The 26,121-nt window shown below is 51.8% G+C and overlaps 2 protein-coding genes across 2 annotated transcripts in view; one reads left to right on the forward strand and one right to left on the reverse strand.

The window, feature by feature from the left end:
• Positions 1–26,121, reverse strand: part of LOC139673811 (zinc finger protein 850-like) — a 685,564-nt gene that overhangs the window by 449,366 nt on the left and 210,077 nt on the right. The gene's annotated exons all lie outside the window — the stretch shown is intronic.
• Positions 190–24,730, forward strand: LOC139674246 (olfactory receptor 14A16-like). Its single transcript, XM_071560435.1, has 3 exons — positions 190–1,103; positions 9,162–9,218; positions 24,640–24,730. The coding sequence occupies exons 1-3, from the start codon at positions 205–207 to the stop codon at positions 24,728–24,730; spliced, it is 1,047 nt and encodes a 348-aa protein (XP_071416536.1). The 5' UTR covers positions 190–204.

Below are 26,121 nucleotides of genomic sequence, written 5' to 3' on the forward strand. Positions count from 1 at the left end.
GCTCCTCATGGGAAATGTAGTGAGCACCAAGCAGGGCTCCAGCCATGGAAATGAAGCAAAGTTTTCTGAAAAAGGAAAAGTGGGGAGTGTGAGCAGAAGGGAAAGGGGTGTTGGGATATGGCTGTGATTATTCTCATAAATATCTCATCTGATTTGTCACTGTTATTTCCTCCTTGGACAGTGCCCCACCTCCAGAAGCAGCAAATGCCCAACAGCAGCTCCATCAGCCAGTTCCTCCTCCTGCCATTGGCAGACACGCGGCAGCTGCAGCTTCTGCACTTGTGGCTCTTCCTGGGCATCTCCCTGGCTGCCCTCCTGGGCAACGGCCTCATCATCAGCGCCGTAGCCTGCGACCACCACCTGCACACCCCTATGCACTTCTTCCTGCTCAACCTGTCCCTCACAGACCTGGGCACCATCTGCACCACTGTCCCCAAAGCCATGCACAACTCCCTCTGGGACACCACAACCATCTCCTACATGGGATGTGCTGCACAGGTCTTCTTCCTTATTTTCTTCATTGGAACAGAGTATTCCCTCCTCATCATCATGTGCTACGACCGCTATGTTGCCATCTGTAAACCCCTGCACTACGGGACCCTCCTGGGCAGCAGAGCTTGTGCCCACATGGCAGCAGCTGCCTGGGCCAGTGGCTTTCTCAATGCTCTGCTGCACACAGCCAATACATTTTCCCTGCCCCTGTGCCATGGCAATGCCCTGAGGCAGTTCTTCTGTGAAATCCCTCAGATCCTCAAGCTCTCCTGCTCAGACTCCAAACTCAGGGAAATTGGGCTCCTTCTGGTTACTGCCTGTTTAGTGTTTGGTTGTTTCGTTTTCATAGTTTTCTCCTATGTGCAGATCTTCAGGGCTGTGCTGAGGATCCCCTCTGAGCAGGGACGGCACAAAGCCTTTTCCACATGCCTCCCTCACCTGGCTGTGGTCTCCCTGTTTATCAGCACTGATGTGTTTGCCCACCTGAAGTCTCCCTCCATGTCCTCTCCATCTCTGGATGTGGTGGTGGCAGTTCTCTACTTGGTGGTGCCTCAAACACTGAACCCCCTCATCTACAGCCTGAGGAACCAGGAGCTCAAGGATGCTGTGAGGAAAATGATGACTGGATTCTCTCCAGAAGCATAAAACTGTTGTTTCTGTTGATGTCTGCATAGCATTCGGACTGGAACTCATTACAGCCCCATCCTGTTTTCTCAGTATTTTGGTGGGGGTCATGAGATAAGTTTGTGCACAAATAAATTTTTAATTAACCTCCATTATAATCTAGTATGTTTCTTTGGAGTTTGACCCAGAGACTGTCTAAATCAGGATTTGTTCCACTTGAGTAGTTACACAAAATAAAGGACAGTGCAGTGACTTGTTTGATCCTTCTTCTTAGGCATTCAGAAAGGACAGCTCACTGCAGGACCGTGCATGTTTACAGAGAGGAGGGGACTGTTCAGAGCTGCCCTTTTTGCTTCCACACTCTCCTAAGCCCTTGTGTTGGTCCAAGGTCTTGGTCCTCTGCCAGGTTGGTCACATCCTGCTATGTGTCCATCCTGGGCTCACAGCCAGGGACAGGCCATGGGCACTGCTGGGACACAGCTGGGCTGCACAACAGCAGCTGCATCAGGAAAGGGGTTCTCCTGAGGGCAGGGCAGGAAGGCTTTGGGCTTCCTCCGAAGTTGCTCTTAAGAACATGCCTAAGGAAGAGACATTCAAGGGGCAACTTGTGCTGCTTTGTATGCCCATGGCTCAGTGTGATGAGATCAGGTTCCCAGTGTGACTTTCAAAGGACTTAGTTCTGGTTCAGGTTTTACTTGTTGGTGGCCAGAGACCATACAGATGAGATTAACCTTCCTGGGTCTCAACAGCTTGTGACAGGGCTGATGGCAGGAAAGTGATTTGCTTAAGACACCTTGAAGCTGCCAGGAGAACACGAGACCTGAAGCAACAGTGTGAGCAGGAGCTGACAGTGAATAGAGCCCAAGGAGACCAGGCCTGTCCAGCTCGGAGTCACCCAGAGATAATATTCTACATCTGAGTGTGAACTGAAAAAAAAGAGCACTGCAACCCCAGGGAATACAGCAGGTTGAGGGAAAGGAGTCTTGTGATTCATTTTACTTTCCATAAGCATTCATGGTCTGGATCCAGTGCAGCTCCCAAACCCATCTCCCAGCACTGGAACAAGGCAGAGCCCCTCTGAGCACCCTCCATGGCCACACAAGAGCTTGTGTGGCAGGTGGTCAGTGACAGGGACCACCATCAGCTGGCTCTGCCTCCCAGCCTGACCAGCACAGCCCAGCAGAGCACCTCCATGGCCCCAGGCACTACAGCCCATGTGCCCTGCAGAGCAGCATCCCCAGCTGGGGGGCTGTGGGGTGCACGGGGAGGGGCTGCAGGAATGGCTGGTCAGGCCAGCACAGACGTGTTCCCCTGGGGAAAGGCTCTGTGGGGAGATGGGATGTGCCAGGAGAAGAGCAGGACAGGCTGTGTGTGCAGAGGAGCCATGGAAAGAGGCTGACTGGTCCCTGGGGCAGCAGAAGCTGCCTGAGGAGCCCCAGGACTGATTCTCTCCTGCTGTCCTTGGGAGTGGGGCTGGCCCTGGGGCTACAGAAGATGCCTGAGATGATGGTCTCCTGAACATTCCAGACACAGAGTCACTGTCCCTGACCTCCATTGCCTCCATTTCTTGCTGCAGGTCCAGACATGATTGTGCTGCTCTGTGTGGCTGGGGCTGGGGGAGGTGGATTGGTTGGACCAGGGAGGGGCTGAACTGGGCCATGCCAGGGAGAGGGAAACCCCAGTGTTGAGCTGAAGTGTGTGAGTGTACAGGGTGGGGGCTCTGCAGGGCTGAGGTGCCTCCAGCCCCGGGCAGTGGCAGCAGGAGCCCAGGGAGACACTGCACCTGCTGCCAGGAACTGTCTGTGGGTGTGCAAGGGAAGGACTCGTGTCTCTGAACAGCCCTGGGGATGTGAGCAGGGCATGAGCCCAGCTCAGGTGTGGCCACGAGCCCAGCTCAGGTGTGGGCACCTGTCAGAGCCCTGACATTTCTGGGTGTGACTGCAGGAACAACCTCCCTGTCCCAGGGACATTTATCTCACCAGCCTTGAGCATGCCCATTGTAAATGTCCATGTCTCCTCCATGCCTGTCCTCTGCCTTTATGTCCCTTTCTTCCCACACCAGGAAACAGCCTGGGGGAATCTCCCCTGTGCAGTCAGAGAGGCTCTGTGAGCAGGAGTTACAGTGTTCTCCAGAAGGTGCATTTGTCCCCTTTGACATGGCCCAGAGCTCAGGACTGTGAAAACATTCCCAGGCACACACAGCTTGGAGAGATCTTGGGAGGCAAATTGGGAGAGGAAGAACAGAAGAGACAAAATTAGGGATATGAAACCATCCCAAAGAAGTTCAGTAGCTCCTCTGAGCAATGTTTCTGCATTCAAAACACTGGTAGGAAATGCACTCTGATAAACAGCTGCACAAATATTTTCACATAAAGAGTGAGTGAATCAGATTAATAGAACAAGTGTGTGGTGTTGTCAGTAAAAAGAGAATTATGAAAAAATCTTGAAATTAAAAATAAACAGCACATCATAATGATAGGCAAGGAAGTCTTCAACAATTACCAGGATTTCTTGTCTGCAGAGGTTTCAACTACCTCCTAAAACCCACACTCCTGGCTTCAGGCCATGACTTCCCAGAGCAGTCACAGAGTTGGCCACTGCCCCAGAGATGCCCCAGGGCAGCTCAAGGACCCAAGTATGACAAGTCGCCCAGAGTGTCTGTGAGCCCTTCTGGAGCAGGAGCTGCTGGGCAGGAAGGACCAGCTGGGGAGGGGCAGGGAATCCCCCCCTGCAGCACTGCTGGCCAGGCTGAGGAGGGTCCTCTCCAGCACAGCAGAACATCCTGTGCCCTTGGGGGCTGGGCTGTCAGGTGTGTTCCCAGAACTGACTGGCCAAAGTGGGCAGGCAGATGCTCAGGGATCATGAAGGGCATCACAAAGCTGAGCCCATCCAGCTGAAGGATTTGGGAAGGTCAGGAGGAACTGGGACAAAAGGGATGGGATATTTGGGGGAAGGGAGGGGGGCTTGGCCAACAGAGAGGAAAGATGTTGGTGAGGTAAAACCAAGTTCAGGTAATGCTGAGGGTGTTCAAACACTGACTGTGCAAACTCTCCTGATGGACCTTTACCTATAATTTGTGTACCACTGCAACTTCTATGAGGATAACTTGATACTCCTCATTTCGCCCCCAACAATCTTCTCTCAGGAACCAAAGGGACCCTGGGACACTGTGGAAAGCCTTGGAACCAAGGGGCCATTCTGACACTTGGGAACCTCATGGAATCAAAGTTCCATTGTGACCCTGCAGGACCTCAAGGAAACAGAAGCCCACTGTGACCCTGTGGAGACTCATGGAATCCAGGGATCATTGTGACACTACAGGGCCTCATGGACTGCAAGGAACCCTGGGACACTGCAGAAATTCATGGAATCAAAGGGGCATTATGACACTGCAGGGTGTCATGGATTCAAAGGAATCCTGGAATATTTTGGAATCTGAGGTAATCATTGTTCAATTGTAACACTGCAGAAACTTATCGAACCAAGAGGCAATTTTGACATTTAAGGGCCTCATGGAACAAAAGAGACCCTGAGACGCTGTGGAAACTCATGGAAACAAGGGGCCATTGGGATACTGCAGGGCCTGAAGGAGCCAAAGGTATCCTTGGACACTGCAGAGCTCACGGAACCAAAGGGTTCATCGTGACTTGTGGGGCCTCATGGAACAAAAGGGGTCTTGAGACAGTTTTTAACCTCATAGAATCAAGGGGTCATTGTCACACTGTGGAACCTCAGGGAACCAGGATGCCACCTGGACACTGCAGGGCCTCACAGAACTAAAGGAATCCTGGGACAGCACCGAACACTGGAAATATTTTGGGTCTGGCTGAAGTGGAGCTCATTTCCCCACAGCAGCCCTCCCAGTGCTGTGCTTTGTGTTGGGAGCTGGAAAGGTGCTGAGAACACACCAATGTTTTGGCTACTGCTGAGCAGGGCTGGCACAGCCCCAGCACTGCAACGTTCCTTCCCGAACTGAGGGCAAGATCCTGGGAAAGGACACAGCCAGGCCAGCTGTGCCAGAGTGACCAGAGGGATATTCCAGTCCATGGGATGTCAGCTCAGATATAAAAGATGAGGACAGGAGGAGGAAGAGGGGCATTCATTGTTTACAATGTTTCCCTGCTGAGCAGCTGCTCTGTGTGCTGAAGCCTGGCTTGCTGGGACATGGCCAGACATCACTGATGATGAGAAGTAGAGAACAAACCTGGTTATTTTCCTCTTTGTTTGTGTGCAAACTTTGGCTTTTGCTTTAGTAAATTATTTTATCCCAACCCACCAGTCATTTTCCACCTTATTCTCTCTCCCCTGTACATCTGGGAAGGGCAGTGATAGAGCGGCTTGATGGGCAGCCTGTAATTCTCCCCATTCTCATTTTGCTCTTCTTAAAGATAAGCTTGGCATCTGCCTTTTCCAAGGACCCCAGAACCTCTCAGATTGCTCTGGCCCTTTTGAGAGCACAGCCCAGAATCCCAGGCAAGGGTGATGCAGCAGCTCAGGAGCACTTGCAATGAACTGTCCAAGACCACTGAGATGAATCTCACTGGGCCAGTGGAGTTTGTTCCTGGAGTCACTCACAGAAATGTCGAGGTCCAGCAAGGCATCCACCTCTGAACTGGGATTGTGGGATTCTCATGCACCCAGGGGTGATCAGAGAGTCTTTCCCTTTTACACCCACGGGGAGATCATTGCAGGAGTCACAGTCTCTCCCTGGGCTCTCACTGCCACTGCTGGGGCCTGGAGGCACCTCAGTCCTGTGGGGTGTCACCTGCTCTGCCCCTCTCTGAGATGCCCCACGGCCTGAGGGATGGACACAGGGGGAGCTCTGTGCTCAGAAGCACATCCCAGTGCTGCATCCTGGGGCTTTTCCAGGGGATGTGGGGCCCAGAGTGAAGTGACCTCAAGAAACTGTGTGTCCCACAGCCCTTCCCAGCATCTCCAGGATTAGCTGATGGTCTTTGTGTTCTCTTGGGTTCATCTCCCCCCACACACACTGTGAATGCTGAAGTCTCCTCTGTACAATTGCAGCATGGCCTTGTGAGCTGCTCATTTGGTGTCCTCATGGAGGGACAAACAACCTGTCAGTGGTGGGTGAGAGGCCAGGGCTGGGAATGGTGTTTGCAGGGGGTGATCTGTGACAATTGCCCTGGGGCCCCTTGCCCAGGGTGTCCAGGAAACAAAGACAAAGCTGAGACCCTGCTCTTCTGCTCCTTCAGGTGTGTCCCTGGAGGCCTGGCTGTGGAAGGGGCACTGCTGTGCCCTCTCCTGCTCTCACACACTTTGGCTCTTCACTGTGCTTTTCTGCAACAGGGCAGTTTCCTGGGGCTTGACAGCCTAGGAGAAGACACCAGTTCCTTACAGCCCTAGGGCTTGTCACCTCCTCACCCACTCCATAGAGCTGTGGAGGTGTCCTACTGCTCTCCTGCCCTCCCCATTCCACACCCCACATCACTCTGCTCCAGGAGCATCCTGTGAGGAACCAGAGATGGGTGGCAGGGCTTGGCTGTCCTGCTTGGCAAAGTCCATCAGGCACTTTCACAGCCACATTCCACAGTCCATTTTCCACCTGTAACCAGTGACTCTGAGCTGCTCCTTCCCCAGCCCCAGGGAGGGTCTTTTTCTCGGCTCATTCCCTCTGGGGTCTCTTTTCAGTCATGGCCTCAGTGGGGCTTGCTGACACTCTCAGGAACTTGAAGGTTTGATGATGAATTTTGCTTTTTTAAAGGTTTTTTCAGTTTTCAAATCTTCAGTTCAGGAATTCAGTGCCAGAGTGCTCATTAACATTCAAAACATTCTAACAAGACAAGCCTTGGGGAATAATTTAATATTAAGTCTTCAATTCTTTTATGCTTCATTAGACAGATACCGGAAGTGTATTCAAAGTCAGTGTAGTACAGTAACAACAAAATGAAGAAATATAACTTTTTGTCCCATTTCCTTTTTCCTGTTTATACACTGAGAGCAGCAAACCCTAATTGATATTGTTCCCAAGCACCAGGGATGGTCTCCTTGTCTGCTCATTCCCTTCATGGTCTCTTTTCACTGATGGCATTTTAACAAAACAAACCCCTGGGAATAATTTACTTTTACATTTTCAAATCCTCTGTGGTCAATTACAGAGATCTCAGAAATGCATTCAAAGTGAATACCTTATACTTAAAAAAAAAAAACACAAGCAAAGATATGTCTTTTTTGTGGCCTGTTTATTTTTGCCTGTTTATACATTATTATCAGCAATTCCCTATTGATATTGACCCAGAGCATCTCCTAATTCAGTGTGAAGAGATATGAAAATCATGACCCTTTTTGTCTGACAATCCATCAGACCTTATCCCTAATCCCCACCCCACCATTTCCCTCATCACACCCCTGGCACTCAAAGCAGCCTTGTGCAATCTGAGCTTCCTCCACTAAAGGCTGGACCTGCAGGTTTCAGCTCCTGGGCACCAACTCCCACCTGCTGTACTTGGAGAAAGAGCTGCAGGAGACACACAGGGATGTTCATGTATTGTCAGCAAACAAAACCAAAGGAAGGCACAGCTCAAAAATAGAAGAAATTCCTCTGCTGTATTTTAAGTTCACATCACTGACGTCCACTTTCCACACCAGGCAATTTTAGACCAATGGAAAACATGTTATGTGTCAGGCACAGATCTAAAGGTCCCTCCAAGCGCTCCCTACCCCAATTCTGTCCATTTTGCTCTTTGCACACAAGAAGTCACACACTGAAGTCAGAAGTTCCCTTGATCCAGAGCGGGAGGAAAAGAGAAAGTGAATGAATTACTTTGTTGTGCAGAGCTAAATCTCCACTAATCCAAATATTTTGGGGTTACAGGAATTTTATTGGGCATGTTCTGCAGCATTTGTTCAGATGACAACAGGTTAGGTGGGATTGTTGATCTGCTGGAGGGCAGGAAGGCTCTGCAGAGGGGTCTGGACAGGCTTGATTTATGGGCCCAGGCCAACCGGATGAGGTTCAGCAATGCCAAGTGCTGGGTCCTGCCCTGGAGTCACAACCACTCCAAATCCCTGGTCATGCCCTGTAACTGTTCTCCACATCCTGTCCTGTGTCCTTAATCCCTCCATTTCAAGGAACGTTTTGGAATAAGGGAGCTTTGTACTCTGGGTATGGAGGGAGATCCAAGTGTCACTGGAGTAGGAACTCATCAGGTTTGTGCTCTTTAGGGGATGAGGAACTGGTGACACTTAGAGACACAGAAAATCTCCCTTCATTGCCCACAGTACAAATTAAACAGGATACAATTTTTAAAATCCGCAGCTCTTTGTGCATCTTTCCTCAGCCACAGCAACCAGGATAAGCCCCGTCCTTGCTGTGCTGGTCCCACAGCCCAGGGTGCTCCTGGCCTCCCTTGCTGCCAGGGCACACGGCTGCCTCCTGCCCAGCTCCTGCCCACCCACAGCTGCCTTACAGGGCTGCTCCCAGCCAGGCAGCTCCCAGCCTGTGCCATGGCCAGGGCAGTGCCCTGCAGGGGCACACACTGCCATGTGTCCCTCTGCCATTGCAGGAGGGTCCTGCCAAGACGGGCTCTCCTCCTCCCTGAAGCTTTCCCTGAGCACAGAGGCCTGAGAGACCTTTCCAGTGAAGACTCAGGCAGAGAAGCCATGGAGTCCCTCAGCCCCACAGCAGTGTCTGCTGGAATTAAATCCCCCTCCCCATCCCACAGCAGCCCTGCATTTCCCTCCTTCAGCCTTGGTCTCCAGCACAGCCACTGAGGCTCTTTTGGCTCTTGACTTTTCCTGCAGCCACCAACTCCAGGGGAGCTTTGCTTTCCCCACAGTCCAACGTTCACAACACAGGCCATGCCCAGGAATTCCTTGTCTGTGCCTGGCCTTGCTGTCAACCCCTGGCAGAGATTCCATGGCCCCTTTGTGCCCCACTGCCCCACAGCTGGTCCCACAGGCCCCTGTGCAGCCCCAGTCCAGGGCAGGAGCATCCATGGTGGGGAATGGCCCCTCTGATGCGATGCCCAGGGCAGTCCTTGGCCTTGGTGACAGAAGACTGGGTGGCTAATTAGCTATGATAAAATTAATACTTACTTCTTTTTTATAACAGTGAAGTTACAAGGAGAAAAAAAAGGAAAATTGTATAAGAGGAGAGACTTGGTCTCTCATGAAATGCACTGGGTGTCACTGACAGAGCAAAGCAGGCAGTCTCTTCCTGCTGAAAAGCATCCAGTCATCATTTTCCTCACAGCATCCTTCAGCTCCTGGTTCCTCAGGCTGTAGATGAGGGGATTCACTGCTGGAGGCACCACCGAGTACAGAACTGCCACCACCAGATCCAGGGATGGGGAGGACATGGAGGGAGGCTTCAGGTAGGAAAACATACCAGTGCTGACAAACAGGGAGACCACGGCCAGGTGAGGGAGGCACGTGGAAAAGGCTTTGTGCCGTCCCTGCTCAGAGGGGATCCTCAGCACAGCCCTGAAGATCTGCACATAGGAGAAAACCATGAAAATGAAACATCCCATAAATAAAAGAACACTAGCCACAAGAAGCCCAATTTCCCTGAGGTAGGAGTGTGAGCAGGAGAGCTTGAGGATGTGGGAGATTTCACAGAAGAACTGGCCCAGAGCATTGCCATGGCACAGGGGCAGGGAAAATGTATTGGCTGTGTGCAGCAGAGCATTGAGAAAGCCACTGGCCCAGGCAGCTGCTGCCATGTGGGCACAAGCTCTGCTGCCCAGGAGGGTCCCGTAGTGCAGGGGTTTGCAGATGGCAACGTAGCGGTCGTAGCACATGATGGTGAGGAGGGAAAACTCTGTCGACATGGAAAAGGAAAAGGAAAAGACTTGTGTGACACATCCTGCATAGGAGATGGTTGTGGTGTCCCAGAGGGAGTTGTGAATGGCTTTGGGGACAGTGGTGTAGATCCAGCCCAGGTCTGTGAGGGACAGGTTGAGCAGGAAGAAGTGCATGGGGGTGTGCAGGTGGTGGTCGCAGGCTACGGCGCTGATGATGAGGCCGTTGCCCAGGAGGGCAGCCAGGGAGATGCCCAGGAAGAGCCACAAGTGCAGGAGCTGCAGCTGCCGCGTGTCTGCCAATGACAGGAGGAGGAACTGGCTGATGGAGCTGCTGTTGGGCATTTGCTGCCTCTGGATGTGGGGCACTGTCCAAGGAGGAAATAAGAGTGACAAGTCAGGGGAGAGGTTTCTGAATGCCGCCAGACACTGTTAAAAGCAGACAAAGCCATCACAGGCCACTAAATATCTCAGCCTGTCTCAAAGTCCCAAGATCCCAAGGATACACATGGCTCATATCACCAACCCAACAATATTTCCTGGGATGGGCACAGCATCTCTGCTCCTCTCCACTGGGGATTTCAGATAACATAATTGTGCCATGAGGATTATTTGCATTCTTGAGGGCAGCTCCCATCTTGGAAGGACACCTCAGAAGAGACACAAATGTCCTAACAAAGGAGATTGATTCTGGGAAAAACACCTCATTCTCCAGGCCCACAGACTTCCCTGCCTATAGCCCCACTGGTCACAGGAAAATTGGAATGTCTCATTCCCAGGGAGAAAATTTTGAGGGGGATCACAGGATCAGTGATTGAGTCTGTAGTTCGAACTCTCCTTCCCTGTAAGCCTGACTGAGAGAACAAGGAAAGAACCTCAGTAACAAGGGCAAGTTAAGAAACCAGGAAATACACAGGGAAGGTCCAGTGGGGAGAGACCAGGGTGGAGCTCACTGGAAACTCAGGGCAGCATCACCCTGAGCCAGCTGTGCCACCTCCCAGATACCAGCAGTGCCAGGTAGTTGTTCTCAGCACCTGTTCAGCTCCTCAGAGTTCCCTCTGCTATTCAAACCACAAGGTATGTGGCTTGAGAGCTTGATAGAAATCCCTCTTTTCACCTTGTCCTTGAAGTATCCCCTGGAAAATATCCTGCAGTGCTCTGGTTCTGTAAGCAGTCCTTAACTATGAAACTCTCACTTGATAGCAGAGGAAACCTGTCCTGCCCTGCCCTGCCCTGCCCTGCCAGGGTTTGCTCTTTCCACCCACAGCCTCTCCCCCAGCATTGAGGGAGCTCCCCAGACCAGCTGAGAGCTGCCCCTGGCAGGTGGCAGAGCTTCTGCCATGGCACAGCACCCTGGGGTGCAGGACCCTACTCTGCAGGACAGTTTGGGCAAGCCTGGGTGGCACAGCCAGGGTTCAAACCCTACAGCCATCCCTGGGAGGCGGGAACCCTGTTGGGATGTCCCTGGGATGGTGCAGCAGAGAGTTCCTGCTTTGCAGCACGTCCTCCTCTTCAGCACCAGAGACACTGTGATATCCCACATTAGAGACCCCCCAGGCTGTGGGATGTGCCAGCGTTGGGAGATCTTCCCACAGACTGCACATACATTGCCCTTCATGCAGACTTACCGTGGGAAAGCCTGGAAAGATTCCTCTTCTGTGGATCTTCCTCTCAACTTTCCTCACATCCCAGACTGTAACCTCTCTCTGCCCTGCTTTTCTGCCCTCGGTGTGTGCAGGCAGTGCCCTGAGCCCTGCTGGGCTGTGCACAGGAGCTGCTCCTGGGCAGAGCTGTCTCTCTGCAGCGCTGCCCGCTTGCCAGGAGCTCCCTGTGTGCCAGGAGCCCGGCCCAGCTCAGCAGCACAGCAACAGCCCAGGGCATTTAATGGCCCTCTGGGGGGTTTGGTGCTGAGTCCCTGAACCTCAGACCCTGAGGAAAGGTGCAGGAACCTCTTGAGAAAGCAAAGTCTGAATCAAACTTTAAAGTTTCTTTTGTAGTTAATGGGTCCCTCTGAGGGACATAACTGAGAAAGTGTCCCCAGATTCCAGTTAGAAAACAAAGAGACAATGATGACAAACATGGACTAGGAAAGAAAGGTCACTCTTATACTGAGGAAAGTAAGAAGCATTTCATTAACCCAAAGGTCACAGCCATGACCCCCAGCCCTGGGAAGGGAGATCCTGTCCCTCCCTCATTCCTCAGGACTCTTCCTGGGGCACTGGTATGTGGGATGTGCCGTGCCAGGGGCAGGAGGATGGGGTGGCACCTCTCAGGCTGCTGAGCAGGGACAAGGAGGCAATGAGGCCCCAGGGCTGCAAGGCTCACTTGTCTCCTCATGCCATCAGGGGCACACACAGCAGCCATGGCCAAAGGCCTGCACAAGTTGGCTCTCTTGGGGCCTTTCAGCTTCTGCACATCCCTGTCTCCTCTCCAGCCCAGGCTGTCCTACGGTGTCCATGCCCTGCCCCTTTCCCTGCAGGCTGTCGGCATCCCCCGGCTGCCCCACCTCGCTGGCCCCTTCCTGCACTGACATCTCTCCCTCCTCCCTGGCTCTGCCTTGGCACACAAAGCCTTGGACTGATCCAGACTTTTTCAAGGGGTTGTGTTGCACCACAGCACTGCCCTTGGGCAGAAATTCCTTTCTCCTTGTGTGCAGTCTGGACCTCCCCACTTTCCCTTCAAGGCCTCTCAGGCTTCTCTGGTTCTTTCCTCAGTCTCCACACCACTGGGCCCAGGGCTTGGAGGCTTCCAAACCCCTTCATACGCTATCTCTGGTATTTAGCCATGAAAATGTTGTGCTCTTAGTGCAGGAGAGACAGAGTGACACTTTCTGCCAAAGGTTGTATTGGCAGAACAAGGCACAGGATCTGGAACTGAATGAGGGGAGATTTCCATTGGATGTCAGGAAGAAATATTTTGTGCTGAGGGTGGCAGGAACCTGGGCCAGGTTACAGAGTAAGTGGAAACCCCATTCCTGGAGCTGCCCAAGGTTTGGAATTTTGTACAACCTAAACTTGTGGAAGGTGTCCCTGAGTAATTGAAGTGCACTTGGACTAGTGGCTATTTTAGGTCTCTGCCAACCTAAACAGTTTATTATTCTTTTATTCTTATATTCCCAACTCCTTCTCCACAGGGTTGCAAATACCGACATGCACCATGTTGGCATTTTAATGTGACCTAATCCCCAACACTTTATGAAAATGGAAAAACAGTCCTTTTAGGGACATGAATTTCAATGACGTTGGAGGAACCTTTCAAACCTCAAAAGTTACAAAGGAACTAATAGAGATTTCCAACATCTCTGCATGAAAGGCTCCCCAAGTGATCAGTGACAGTCCCCCAGGATGGCCTTGCAGCTGAGGTTGGGGGTTTTCTCACTCAGGTCCAGAGACTAAGGATGGGCAGCCAGAAAGTGCATTTAGGGACAGTGTAAGACTTGCCATGGGGTGTCTAGGAAATGAATGAAGTGATATGTGGAGGAACAGGCATGAGAAAATAGAGAGAAAAGGGTATGAAAGGAGAAGAGCATGTGCAAGAAAGTGACTGGTCAGTGCCTTTCCCTTGCCATGTCCTGCAACTGATCCCACAATCTTTCCCATTTTCTTAATCCCTCCATTGCTAAGAAATCTCTGGGACAAGGGATCTCTGTGCTGTGAGTGTGGGGGGTGATCCAAGTGCCAACCTCTACAGTGGGAGGCAGAAACCATCAGGTCTTGAGTCTTTTGAGGGTTCAGACACTGCTGAGAAAGATGTGTGTGCACAGAACACTGGTGGGGGTGGGGGTGGGTGGAACCACCAGGGAACATCAAACCAGAGTAACCAGTGATTGGCAGAGGCCTGGGAGCCGCTGTCTGAGATCATCTTCTGAGGGATCCACATTGTCTGGGTGTCTCTGGAGCTCCACATCTTCTCCTGACATGGCAGAGCACCCAAACAGCCCATCCTTGTCTCCCTTTCCCCACTCACTGTGCTTTGATTTGGCTCAGAAACCTCCCAGGGTCCCTTCCAGGATGAGTCCCTGTGCATTTCCCTCCCTCGTGGACCTTCCCTTCCTGATGCAGCATCTGTGGGGCAGCAGAGCTGGGTCAGTGCAGGGCCAGGGCTGGCTGTGACAGGGGCCATGAAGCCACTGCCAGGAGGTGACAGCAAGGACAGTTTGCAAAGAAAAAATTTAGATGTGGGGACTTTGTTTTTTGAGGAAAGGAAGGCTTGTCTGAAGCTGGCAAGTGAAGAGGATGAAAGACAAGGGGTGTTGAGGGAAACAGGGAATGCTTATCCTGGAGATGAGGAAAAGACTTTTTCCCCAGTTTCAGGGCCAGTGCAGAGCAGGGTGGCCACAAGCCCAGGCTGCCTTCCCGCCTGCCAGGGTTGGTGGGGCTGTGTGACAGAGCTGCCCCCAGAATCAGAACCTGGGGGGCTCTCCCACCTCCCCCACTCCTTCAGCTCTCCAAGGATGGCAATTTTTGTTGTGTGGGTTCCCTGATGTGCTGGATGACCTCACAATGCTCCCTGGCCAGAATGTCTCCTGAGGGCCACCCAGGCTGCTGCAGTGGAAGTGACCTCACAACCATCACATTCCAGTCATATCCCCCATGCCTGGCCTCCCCTTTTCTCTGCCCCTGTCTTGTCTCTGATTATATTGTAGGAATGGTTTTAATTAGCCTTTTAATGAACTGCTTGAATTAATGACAGGTTGTGTGTTGGGCCTTAAATCACTTTTAGCCAGCACTCAGCAGAATTTAACCAAAGCTGCCATTGTGAGAACAGAGCTTGGGAAAAGCCTCCCTGAGTGGTCTGAGGCACAACCCATTGCCTTCTGCACCCACAGCACAAGAAATATCAGCTGCCCTTTGTGCCAATGGATCTGCAGTATCTGGAAGGGAAGAACTCTTGTCAGAAATGGACTTGTGAAGAAGATGAAAAAGCTTGCCCAAATGCCTTAAAAACAGAACTTGTACTGTTGTATAAATGCATGTCACAACATGGATTCTTTTGTTCTCTTTTGCCTAGTCACTGTCCTCTTCCCAAAATCCCACAATATAACTGTTACCTCGCCTCTCAGGAATGCATGTAGTGTCCTAGAGGAAGCTTCAAGTTTTCTTATTGGTTCTTATTTACTCTTTTCTCTTGGTTGTTAACCCTGGATTTCTATTAGTAATAGTCCAAATCCGCCCTTGCTCACTATTGGTGGTATTTTGAGTCCCCCAAAACCTTTATATACCCCTACCCTTTATCAATAAACTCTCTCTCTCCTTCCTCTCCTGTGGTCTCTGTGTGGCTCTTTTTGGGCTCCTTGGAGACCTCGTGGTGGGGGACAGAGTGGGAGCACATCCCCTCCAGGTAACAGGCTGACTCCCAGGGCCTGGAGTCCCTCTCAGCCATTGCATCCCTTTCTATGGGGCTGGACCTGGTGGGTCTTTCTGCAATACTGCCTTTAATTTCCCTTTTGGAAGGTGTATATTTTCCCCTGTTGGGAGAGGTTTGGCCTCAAGCCTCTATGCACAACACACCATCCAGGAGCTGACAGGCTGGCCAAGGTCACTGCAACCTTGAGCCAGCCATGAGGCAGGTAAACAACCTCGAAGCCCAGGAAAAGCACAGCCTCGGTGGCACCAGCCCCGTGCTGCCTCCTCGTGCACACAGCCCTCCCACCAATCAGAGCAGCCTGCCGCCTCGAGGACAGAGCCTCTTGCCCTACCCCAAGCTGTTATTGTCCACATGTTCACCCCAAGAAGTTATATTAACCCACTAATTCCCTAATGCAGTTGAAGGTTCCTGCTGCTATTACTTGGTGTACGGCTCTATCTCTATGAGAACACGCACGTGCAACCAGAAGCCCGAACCCGGGGTCGCGTCGGGGTGGGTGGCGAGGGCACGCAAAGCCTCTCACAACGCCAACCTTCCCCAACATTCTCCAGCTGGGTCAAGATGTTGGGGTCTGTCACAGCTGCCTGAAATAACTCAGAATCATAGAGTGTCCTGAGTTTCAGGGACCTTAAAAGATCACCTGGGTACAACCTCAGTGACATGGACATGCACAACTTCCACTAGACTAAGTTGCCCAGAGCTCTGCCCAGCCTGGTCTTGAACACTAGAGATGGAGCAGCCACAGCTTCTCTGGGAAACCTGTGCCAGACTCTCAGCACCCTCACAGGGAAGAATTTCTTCCTAATACCTCATCTAAACTTATCCTCTGTCAGTGTGAAGCCATTGCCTATTTTCCTGTCACTCCAGGCCCTGGTAAAATGTCTCTCTCTCCATCTTTCTTGTTGTCTTGTTTCAGGTTCTGGAAGGTCACATTCAGGTCACCCCAAAGGTTCTCTTCTCCCAGACGAACAATCCCAGCTCTCCCAGCCTTTCCTCACAGCAGAGCTGCTCCATCCCTCTGATCATCCTGGTGCTTCATCTGGACTCACTCCAACAGGTCCAAGTCCTTCCTGTGCTGGGACCCACAGCTGGATACAGCACTGCAGGTGGGGTCTCACCTGAGAGGGCAGAGGGGCTGAATCCCCCTCCCCTGCTGCACAGGCTGCTTTGGAGACAGCCCAGGACACCACTGGTCACCACTTGCCTTGGTGACCAAAGATCCAGTAACACATCCCCCCTGGAAAGGCCTCCTGACCTGGGTCAGGAAGTTTCCCCCCATGCATTCCAGGAGTCTCCTGCAGTGTCCAGAACCCTCCATGTTGCTTTCCAAGGAGGTGTTCAGTGGATTGAATTCCCTCAGCAGGACAAGGGCCTGTGAGCTCGATGCCTCCTGTGAGCTCCAGGTGAGACCATTCCCACCTATTTCATCTCCTAAACCAGAGTCACACATCCTGTACCCTGGAGGGGATGGAAAGGAAAAGTGATTTGATGATTTAGGGAGTCTTACAGGAAGCCACTGTAACAGATGTGTGAGATGAGTGCAAAGCTGATCATCCAAACACCAGGGGTGTCACTGACACTGGTCACTGCTCCCCTGTGTCAGGTGAGAGAGCTCCACCCCAGAAACCTCAGGGAACTCCTTGTGTGAGGTGGGGCAGGGGCAGTGCTGGGCAGGAAAGGTTCAACTGGGTCCTGGGAACATTTCTAGGCAGAAATGTATCCAAAAACCATCCAGAGGGAAACAAATGTTAAGCTCTTAATATTCTTTTTAGTTCTCCTCCTTGTGTTACAGGGACACAAATACCTGATGCTCTTATGTAGGTTCCCTGGACCCTCTGCCCAAGATCCATCTGCAGCTCCAAAGGGCTCCTCATGTCCTGCAGGTCCTCTGTGACAGCTGCCAGTGCCAGGGAAGGACCTCAAATACACCTGAGCCTCCAGTGGCACTGGGTACTGATGGTCAGTCAATGCAGCTCAGCCTGAAACCCAAACAGTGTTCTTCAATATCTTGATTTTTCAGTAACCTCTTTCTATCAATTGAAATGATTCAATACTTTCAATGAAATGTCAATACAATTTCTGCCATGTCAGAATGAGAATTTTCAGGATGTGTGTTGATTGCAGGAGAGGATTTATCAGAATCATAGAGGTGATGAGTCATTGCATCAGAGAATCACTTGGATTGGAAAAGCCCTCCAAGGTCACCCAGTCCAACCATAACCCAGCACTGCCAAGTCCACCAATGTCCCAAGGTCCACATCCCAGGTCCCTGGGAGTGTTTCACTGACAACAAGGAGAATTTTGGGTGGGCATCTTTACACACACAGATATTGTTGTGTTCACACATCTCTGCCTGTGTTTGTGTGTGTGAATTGACTGTGATGTGAATGTTGTTATTGTGAATCTGTAACTGAGTCACTGTTGAGATTGCAGCAAATTCTGTGTAATCCCTTGATAACTGTTACATTGGTCAATGATTAAGTGCTATTAATCCCTTTTCCCCCTTTTGTATGCAAACCCTTTGCTTTCTGACCCTCTTCCGTCCCAAGTCTCTGTGTAAATCATCCCCTTTCCTTCAAAAATATATGGGCTTTTTGAGGTTCACTTTGAACTTTTCCTTCTTACTTAAACTACCAAACTCCAATTACTACAGGTCTTTAAGAGTTGAAGACAAATAAAGGAAGAGAAATATTTTTTTCTTCTGCGTTTTAATGAGCCCCACTGTGTATTTGGAGATGAGTCCATGATTCTCAGGAAGTGAGAGAAGATTGAAAAAGTGACTCAAGAAGTCAGAAGGAAAACTCCAAGTCCCTTGAAGCACCAATGGGCCCCAGTGAGGGCAGGCACTGACAAAGCCTCCCTCCCTCCTGGCACAGCAGGTCCTGTCCCTCACAGGTGGCTCAGGGCTGTTTGTGGGGCAGTGGGATGGGAGGGGGAGGAACAATAAATGTGCAACTCTGTGCAACCCCTCCCAGCCTCCTCAGGGATGGGTGAGGAAGAAACAAAGTCCAGAACCTCAAAAGAAAGTTCCTTCTGCTGTTCTAAGTGGCAGAGGCAGCTGCCAGAGCCCAGGGGACAAAGCCCTGGGTGTCTTTGTGCCTTTCAGCCCTGCCAGAGCCCTTGGCCATCTGTCCTGCAGCCTGTCCTGCCCCGTCCCTGCTGCTCCTCTGGCCTTGCAGGCTGCACACACCCATCCTGCTTTGCCACCAGCCCTCCCAGCAGCATTTCTGTGCCCTCACTGATGTCTCTGCTCCATCTCTGGCTGTTCCCTGGAACACAAAGCCATGGGATGATACTGACTCCTTCTTGGTGAAACCTTGCACCACAAGGCTCCTCTCTGAGTGACATTTCTTTTTCCTCCCTTCCACTCAGAAACTTCCAAGCTGCACTTTGTGACTTTCTTTCTCTTTCCAGTACCAAGAAAAGCTCTGTCATCCTGGCAGAATCACAGAATATGCTGAGCTGGAAGAGGCCTGTAAGGATAATTGAGTCCAACCCTTACCCCTGCACAGGACCATCCCCAAGAGTCTCACCATGTGAGGATCATCCAAGCACGTCTTGAGCTCTATCAGGCTTGGAGCTGTGACCAGTGCCCCAGGGAGCCTGTCGAATGTCCAACCAGATCTTCCTTGGACCATCTCCAGTTCTTCCTCATTCCTCCACAATGGGGAACCTCAAACCCAGACACATCAGTCCAGATGTGTTACCCCAGGGCTCATTCAAAGGGGGTGACACCTCCCTTGTCTGGGTGGCCACACTCCCCCAAGGCAGCCTCATGTCCAGTTGTCCTTATTAACTTTGATCCTGAGCCCCTGTGCCTCAGGACATCCCTCACACAGCCCAGCCCTCCTCCTCGGGGTCACTCCAGAGCTATTCAGGTCCCTGCCCTCATCTCTGGGTCATTGTGACCCCAGGGCAGGACTGGCCTCTTTGCCTTCTAAACCTCCAGCAGGTTTGTGTTGCCAGAGCCCGGAGGTCCTCAGGGCCCCTGAGAGGGACTCTCAGCTGGGGCAGCTCTCAGGGTGTGTGCACAGGTGGTTCAGCTGCCTCTGGGTGCCCAAGGCTGCTGCTGCCTGTCAGGGAGGTGACAGATGTGACCTGGCAGCCCCTTCCCAGCCACGGGCCCCTGGAGATGCTGAGGCACAGCTGACTCCTCACAGCATTGCCATCCGTTGTGGAAAAGAAGCTGGAGAGGTGAGAAGAGCAGGGAAAAGGAGAGGGTGTGTTATAGGCACCGAGGCGTTGGCTAGATAAATCAACGTTTATTTTATTTTATAAGGAAAAAAAAGGTTAATAGCATTTATTAAATAAAAAAAGGTAGTGATTTTATTAAGTGATTTCAGTATCCAGCTCTGTAGGCCTTAGCCTCAGTGATTGCAGCGTCCAGCTCTGTAGGCCTTAGCCTCAGTGATTACAGCTCTTTGTGAAGGCAAGGAGAGGAGCAACACAGTGCTTGCAGGATAGCAGAGCACCGGGTGACCCAGGAGACCAGCTCCCAAAGGTTCACATCTGGCTCTCGTCCAGGGCTCTGCTTATATTCACTTTTTCTGGCGTAGGCCACGCCCCCTTTGCGCAGGCGCAGTTTCCATGTGTTACATAACAGTTTCGCAATCGCTTCTCGTTTGCGCAGGCTCAGTTCTGTGCGTTGTAACAGTTGCAGTCCTCAACCAGGTCCGGCCGTGTTTCGCAATACCTTTTGCCTCATGGTGCCCAGGAGTGGGGGGGTTTCCATGTGGCTGTACAGTCCGGGGTACTTGGCAAGGGACAAACTGCAGGCTTTGGCATGATGTCCTGTTCGGTCGTACACAGCAGGAAGGGTTGCAATGCTGTACGTTCAGACGGGGGTCGGCTCGTGCCGAGCCGGCGCCCGCTGGTATGCTTGGTCGCAGGCTCCCCACGCTGGTTCAGCTTTTAGCATGGGCGGCGGGACTTCCCCGGTGGGGCTGCTTTTGTCCGGCTGCGTGGCTAGCTGGAGAAGCTCTCCAGGGTGGCGGCTATCTCTGCTAGTCCATCTCCACTGTGCTCCTGCCTTGGCATGGGGTAGCTGGGGCCAGGTGTGGGGGCTGCACGGCCTTCCTTGGGGGGGGACTGGCGGGGAGCTTGGCAGGGCTTGCGCTGTGGGTGACCGTGGTACTGGGACTTTTGGGGGTGCTCTGTGGGACCTGGTTTCCAGCGACACGGCTGGCAGGCACCTTGGCAGAATATGGAGACAGCCAGGGCTTTCTAGCACGGCTGGCGTGGGAGTCGGGATTGACCGGGGCCGTAGGGGAAAAGAGAAAAACTGGTGGCTCTGAGTTTTGGGTGTTTTGGGAGTGAAACCGGGCATGTATGGCCAGGAAAGGCTTGTACCGGGAAAGATGGAGAGGCTGAGAGGAAGTGGGGGTTTTTCCCGGGTGCTGGCTTAGGAGGGGAACGGGATGAACCGGGGGGGTTTGCAGGGCACGGGTCTTCCCCGGAGATTCAGTGGGGGGGGTTTTGGCTAGCAGGGTCCCGGTGTGGCAATGTGGCTGAGGAGAAGAAGGGAATTCTTAGGGCTAGAAACGGTAAAAAAAGGCAGGGAGGTATTTTTCTTAGCAGGGCGAAACTGTTTGGGGCTAGAAAAACCTGTAGGGGAAGGAGGGGGGGAGGCACCGGGCTGAGAGGTATCGAAACTGGGGAATCTTTCCTTTTCTCCACAGCGAGTACTCTACATTCCTTGTTAAGCACCGAGCCATTCTCCGATAAGGCATTGTTCTTTCTGCTGGGAAGCTGTCTTTCTGGTTTTTACAATCCTCCAAATTTTCAGGCATATTTAATTTTACATTTAAAACAAAATTAAAAATACTATTTGATTTGGTTTCTAGCAAATTAATTAATTCATCTATTACAATTCTCTTTCTTCTTCTTCTTCTTCCTCCCTTACTAATCGATGACTCAGACCTGTCACTCACCTTACCCATCTTTTTCTTTTCACTTCTGGGGCAATTACTGTAGTTGTGATTTGAGTCTGTGTTTCAGCCACAGTGTCCTCCAATGCAGTTTGGGTCCCTGCCTCCCCTACAGTCCTCTGAGGGTACTCAACTGTGGCTCTACAGGCACAGGCCAGGCCCCAGGACAGGGGGAGAAGCTGCTGGTTTTCACTGGGGCAGGTAGGGCACCTTCCATCAGGTGACAGGTCAGTTGGCCAGGATTGATTATCTGTTGAGGTGTGAAGTCCCAGGTGATGGGAGGTGATAATTGCCCCAGGAACCTGCCCAAATCCTCCCACACCACCTGCCACTCAGGAACTGGATGCCTCAGGGCAGATTTCAATATAATATCACCTAAAGTTTCTTTTCTCTTACACCAGGATGTCACACCAGAATCCACAAACCCCACAGTGTGCCAACAGTATTAGTTAATATTATTACCAGTATTAAACAGTTCACATAAGGATGAGCAAAGACCACGGGAGACTTCATTATAAAGCCATTCACATCAATCTCAGGCAGACAGGGAGGATGAATTCCTCCTTCATCTCCAGAAGATGCTCCTCCAGCAGGACAAGGCCATTAGTGTAAGGGCAAAGCACAGAGCCCTTGTTTATGCTGGTGTGTTCCCAAACTCAGCACAATAAAGAGACGAGCAGCTCAGCTGACAAACTCTGTGTCCAGTGACAAAAAATCTGTGGTGGGTTGATTGTGGTTGGGCTGTGAGGGCTGCTGTGGGGAAATGACCTCCAGCTCAGCCAGACCCAACACACATGGGGGTCTGAAATATCTCAGGGTTTGTTTGGTTCCATGAGGCCCTGCAGTGTCACATTGGCCCCTTCATTCCATGAGGTTCTGCACTGTCCCTGGGTTCCTATAGTTCTATGAGCCCTGGCAGTGGCCCTTTGATTCCCTGAGGTTCCACAGTGTCCCACAGTTCCTTCAGTTCCATGAGGCCCTAAAGTGCCTAAATAGTCCCTTCATTCCATGATGTTCTCCTGTGTCCCTTCTTGCTTGCAAAGACTGTGCCATGTCAAAATGTCCCCTTTGGTTCCGTGAGGTTCTGTGATGTCACAGTATCCCCTTTGGTTCCAGGAGGTTCTGTGGTGTCACAATGTCCCTTTGGTTCCAGGAGGTTCTGTGGTGTCACAATGTCCCCTTTGGTTCCAGGAGGTTCCACACTGTCCTTGCTGGAACACACCTGGTTGGATGTTGCCCCACCTGCAGAGCTGCCTCCAGCTCTGGGGTCCCAGCACAGCAAGGACATGGAGCTGTTGGAGCGAGTCCAGAGGAGACCACCAAGATGATCAGAGGGATGGAGCAGCTCTGCCATGAGGGAAGGCTGAGAGAATTGGGATTGTACAGCCTGGAGAAGGGAAGACCTTTTGGGTGACCTAATTGTGGCCTTCCAGGACCTGAAGGGAGCCTAAAAGAAAGATGGAGAAAGACTACTTCCAAGGTCCTGGAGTGACAGCAGAAGGGGGAAATGGCTTCACACTGACAGAAGGAAGGGTTAGATGAGATATTTAGAAGAAATTCTTTACAGTGAGGATGGTGAGGCCCTGGCACAGGTTGCTCAGAGAAGTTCTGACTGCCCCATCCTCAGAAGTTCTGGATGAGGATCTGAGCAACCTGGTCTAGTGGAAGGTGTCCCTCCCCATGGCAGGGGGTTGGAAGGAGATGCTCTTTAAGGTCCCTTCTAACCCAAACCATTCTATGATTCTGTGACAGGTGGGCAATGTGGTGGTTGGGGCCATCTTGGGCACAGAGACACTGAATGGCAGCATTTTCCATGGTGGGTGAAGGAAGGAGGGGGCAGCAGAACTGACCCATGGGACTGACAACAGGCAGAATTTGGCCTCTTTGGGAGAGTGATTGATGGAGCCCCTGGGGAGTCAATCCTCAAAGATGGGGTCCAGGAAGGCTGGAGGTACGTTAAGAAGAAAAATCTGAAAGCTCCAGGAGCTCTGCCTTTGTGCCATAAGACAAGCCAGAGGGCAAAAAGCATGGCCTGGTTAAACAGAGAACCCAGGCTGGAACTCAGGGTGGGAAAAAAGAGAGTGTGTCACCTCTGGGAAAAGGGGCAAGAAACATAGGGGAGTACAGGGATATTGTGAGGTTATGTTGGAAAAAATAATTAAAGGGCCAAAGGAAAATAGGAACTGAATTTTGCCACTGCAGTTAAAGACAGCAAAAAATGTGTCTCTGAATCCACAGGCAGCAAAAGGAGGGCTCAGGAGAGTCTCCATCCTTTGCTGGATGCAGGGGCAGCACAGGGCAAGGGGAGGAAGAAAAAGCTGAGGGACCTCATGCCTTCTTTGCCTCTGTCTTTAACACATAACCCAGTTGTCCTCAGGATACCCAGATCCCAGGGCATGAAGTTGGTGATGAGAGTCTGAATGAATCCCCTGTAATCCAGGAGGAAATGATGAGTGACCTGCTCTGCCAATGAGACCACCACAAGTCCGTGAGCCCAGATGGGATGCACCTGAGAGTGCTGAGGGAGCTGGAGGAAGAGCTGGCCAAGCCACTTTCACTCATTGCCCAGCAGTCCTGGTGAACTGGAGAAGTCCCAGCTGACTGGAAATCAGCAACTGTGATGCCCATTCACAAGAAGGGTTGGAAGGAGGATCTGGACAAGTCCAGGCCTGTCAGGCCTGACCTTGGTGGCACAGAAGTCCATTGAGGAGATCATCCTGAGTGCCATCAGACAGCACAAACATGAAAACCAAGGGATCAGGCCCAGCCCATGTGAGCTTGGGAAAGGCAGATCCTGGTTGACCAAACTGATCTCCTTCTATGACAAAATGACCCACTCTGGAGATGAGGGAAAGGCTGTGGATGTGTCTCTCTAGAATTCAGTACAGCCTTTGGCACCACCTCCCACAGCATTGCCCAGCAGTCCTGGTGAACTGGAGAAGTCCCAGCTGACTGGAAATCAGCACCTGTGATGCCCATCCACAAGAAGGATTAGAAGGTGGTTCCAGCCAACTCCTGGCTTGTCAGGCTGACCTTAGGTCCAGGGAAGTCCATTGAGGAGATCATCCTGAGTGCCATCAGACACACAAACAGGACAACCAGGGGATCAGGCCCAGCCACTGTGAGGTTGGGAAAGGCAGGTCCTGGTGGGCCAACCTTATCCCCCTCTATGACAAAATGACCCACTCAGGAGATGAGGGAAAGGCTGTGGATGTGTCTCTCTGGAATTCAGTACAGCCTATGGCACCACCTCCCACAGCATCTCCTGCAGAAACTGGCTGGTCATGGCTGGGATGAGGGAACTGTTTGCTGGGTGAAAAACTGTCTGATGACCCAGAGAGTGGTGGGGAATGGAACTGAATCCATGTGGGGCTGGTCACTAGTGGGGTTCCCCAGGGCTGAATGTTGGGGTTGGTCCTATTTGACATTGTTATTGATGATCTGAACAAGGGCATCATGTTCACCCTCAGAAAAGTTGTGGACAACACCAAGGTGGGAGTGATTGTGGATCTTCTGGAGAGCAGGAAGGTTCTGCAGAAGGATGTGGACAGGCTGGATTGATAAGGCCAAGAGTCAGATCCTGTCCTTGAGTCCCAACAACCCCATGGAATACTCCAGGCTGGAGGCAGAGTTGCTTGAGAGCTGCTCAGCAGGAAGGGACTTGGGGGTGCTGGTGGAGAGTGGCTGGATATGAGTCAGAGTGTGCCCAGGTGGGTAGGAAGGCCAAAGGTATCCTGGCCAGTGTAAGGAATAATGTGGCCAGCAGGACCAGGGAAGGGATTGTCCCTCTCAGCTGGGCACTGCTGAGGCCACACTTTGAGGGCTGTGTTCAGTTCTGGGCCCTTCCCTGCAACAAGGACATTGAGGGGCTGGAGCATGTCCAGAGAAGGGAATGGAGCTGGAAAAGAGTCTGGAAAACAAATTGGATGAGGAACTGGTGTTCTTGAGTCTGGAGAAGAGGAGGCTCAGGGAGGACCTGAATGTTCTCTTCAAAGACCCAAAAGGAGGTCTTAGTGAGCAGGGGTCTCCCTCTCTTCTGCCAAGCCTATAGGGATGGGAAGAGAGGAAACAGACTTGACTTGAGTATGTCAAGGATCAGATCAGATATTAAAAATATGTTTTTCACTGAGAGGGTAGTTATAAAATGAAATAATTAGCCCAGGGAGGTGGTGGTATCTTGAAGGGCTCACATGGAGTTTGGTTGTGACATCTTGGAATATAATTTAGGGATGATTATAGTGGTGCTTGGATGAGAGTTGGACTAGAAGACGTTGAAGGTCTCTTTCAGCCTTGATAAATCTGTGAGTCTCAGACCTGTCATCACTGCCTCCAAATTTCTGCTCAAAAAACCCCTGGGAATGTTTTCACAGTCGTGTTCCTCAGTGGGACCCATTAGCACTACAAGAAACTTTACAGTTTGAATCTCACTTTAACTGTCCTCAGGGTCTGATGTTCAGGGACTCAGCACCAACCCCCCCAGAGGGCCATTAAATGCCCTGGGCTGTTGCTGTGCTGCTGAGCTGGGCCGGGCTCCTGGCACACAGGGAGCTCCTGGCAAGCGGGCAGCGCTGCAGAGAGACAGCTCTGCCCAGGAGCAGCTCCTGTGCACAGCCCAGCAGGGCTCAGGCCACTGCCTGCACACACCGAGGGCACAGCAGGGAAGGGACAGAGGTGAGAGGCAGCCTGGGCTGGGAGGGGACTGAGCTCTCACTATAGGAGAAACCTCCACAGTATTTGAATGAAGAATTCTCTGGCTATAGGAAAGTTAATCTTCCCTTCCTGCAAGGACCTCCTAAAGCTGGCACATCCCACAGCATCCAGGATCTTTCAGAAGGACTCCCACAGTTCTTCAGTGGAGAGGAGGTGGCCATATGGCAGAGCAGGGCAGGACCTGCAGGCACCAAGGGCAGACAAGAGAAGTGAGAAAGAGGTTGAAGGTGTCCTGGAGTGGG

The sequence above is a fragment of the Pithys albifrons genome, chromosome 7 (assembly GCF_047495875.1).
Source record: "Pithys albifrons albifrons isolate INPA30051 chromosome 7, PitAlb_v1, whole genome shotgun sequence".
In the NCBI taxonomy this organism is placed as follows: Eukaryota; Metazoa; Chordata; class Aves; order Passeriformes; family Thamnophilidae; genus Pithys; species Pithys albifrons.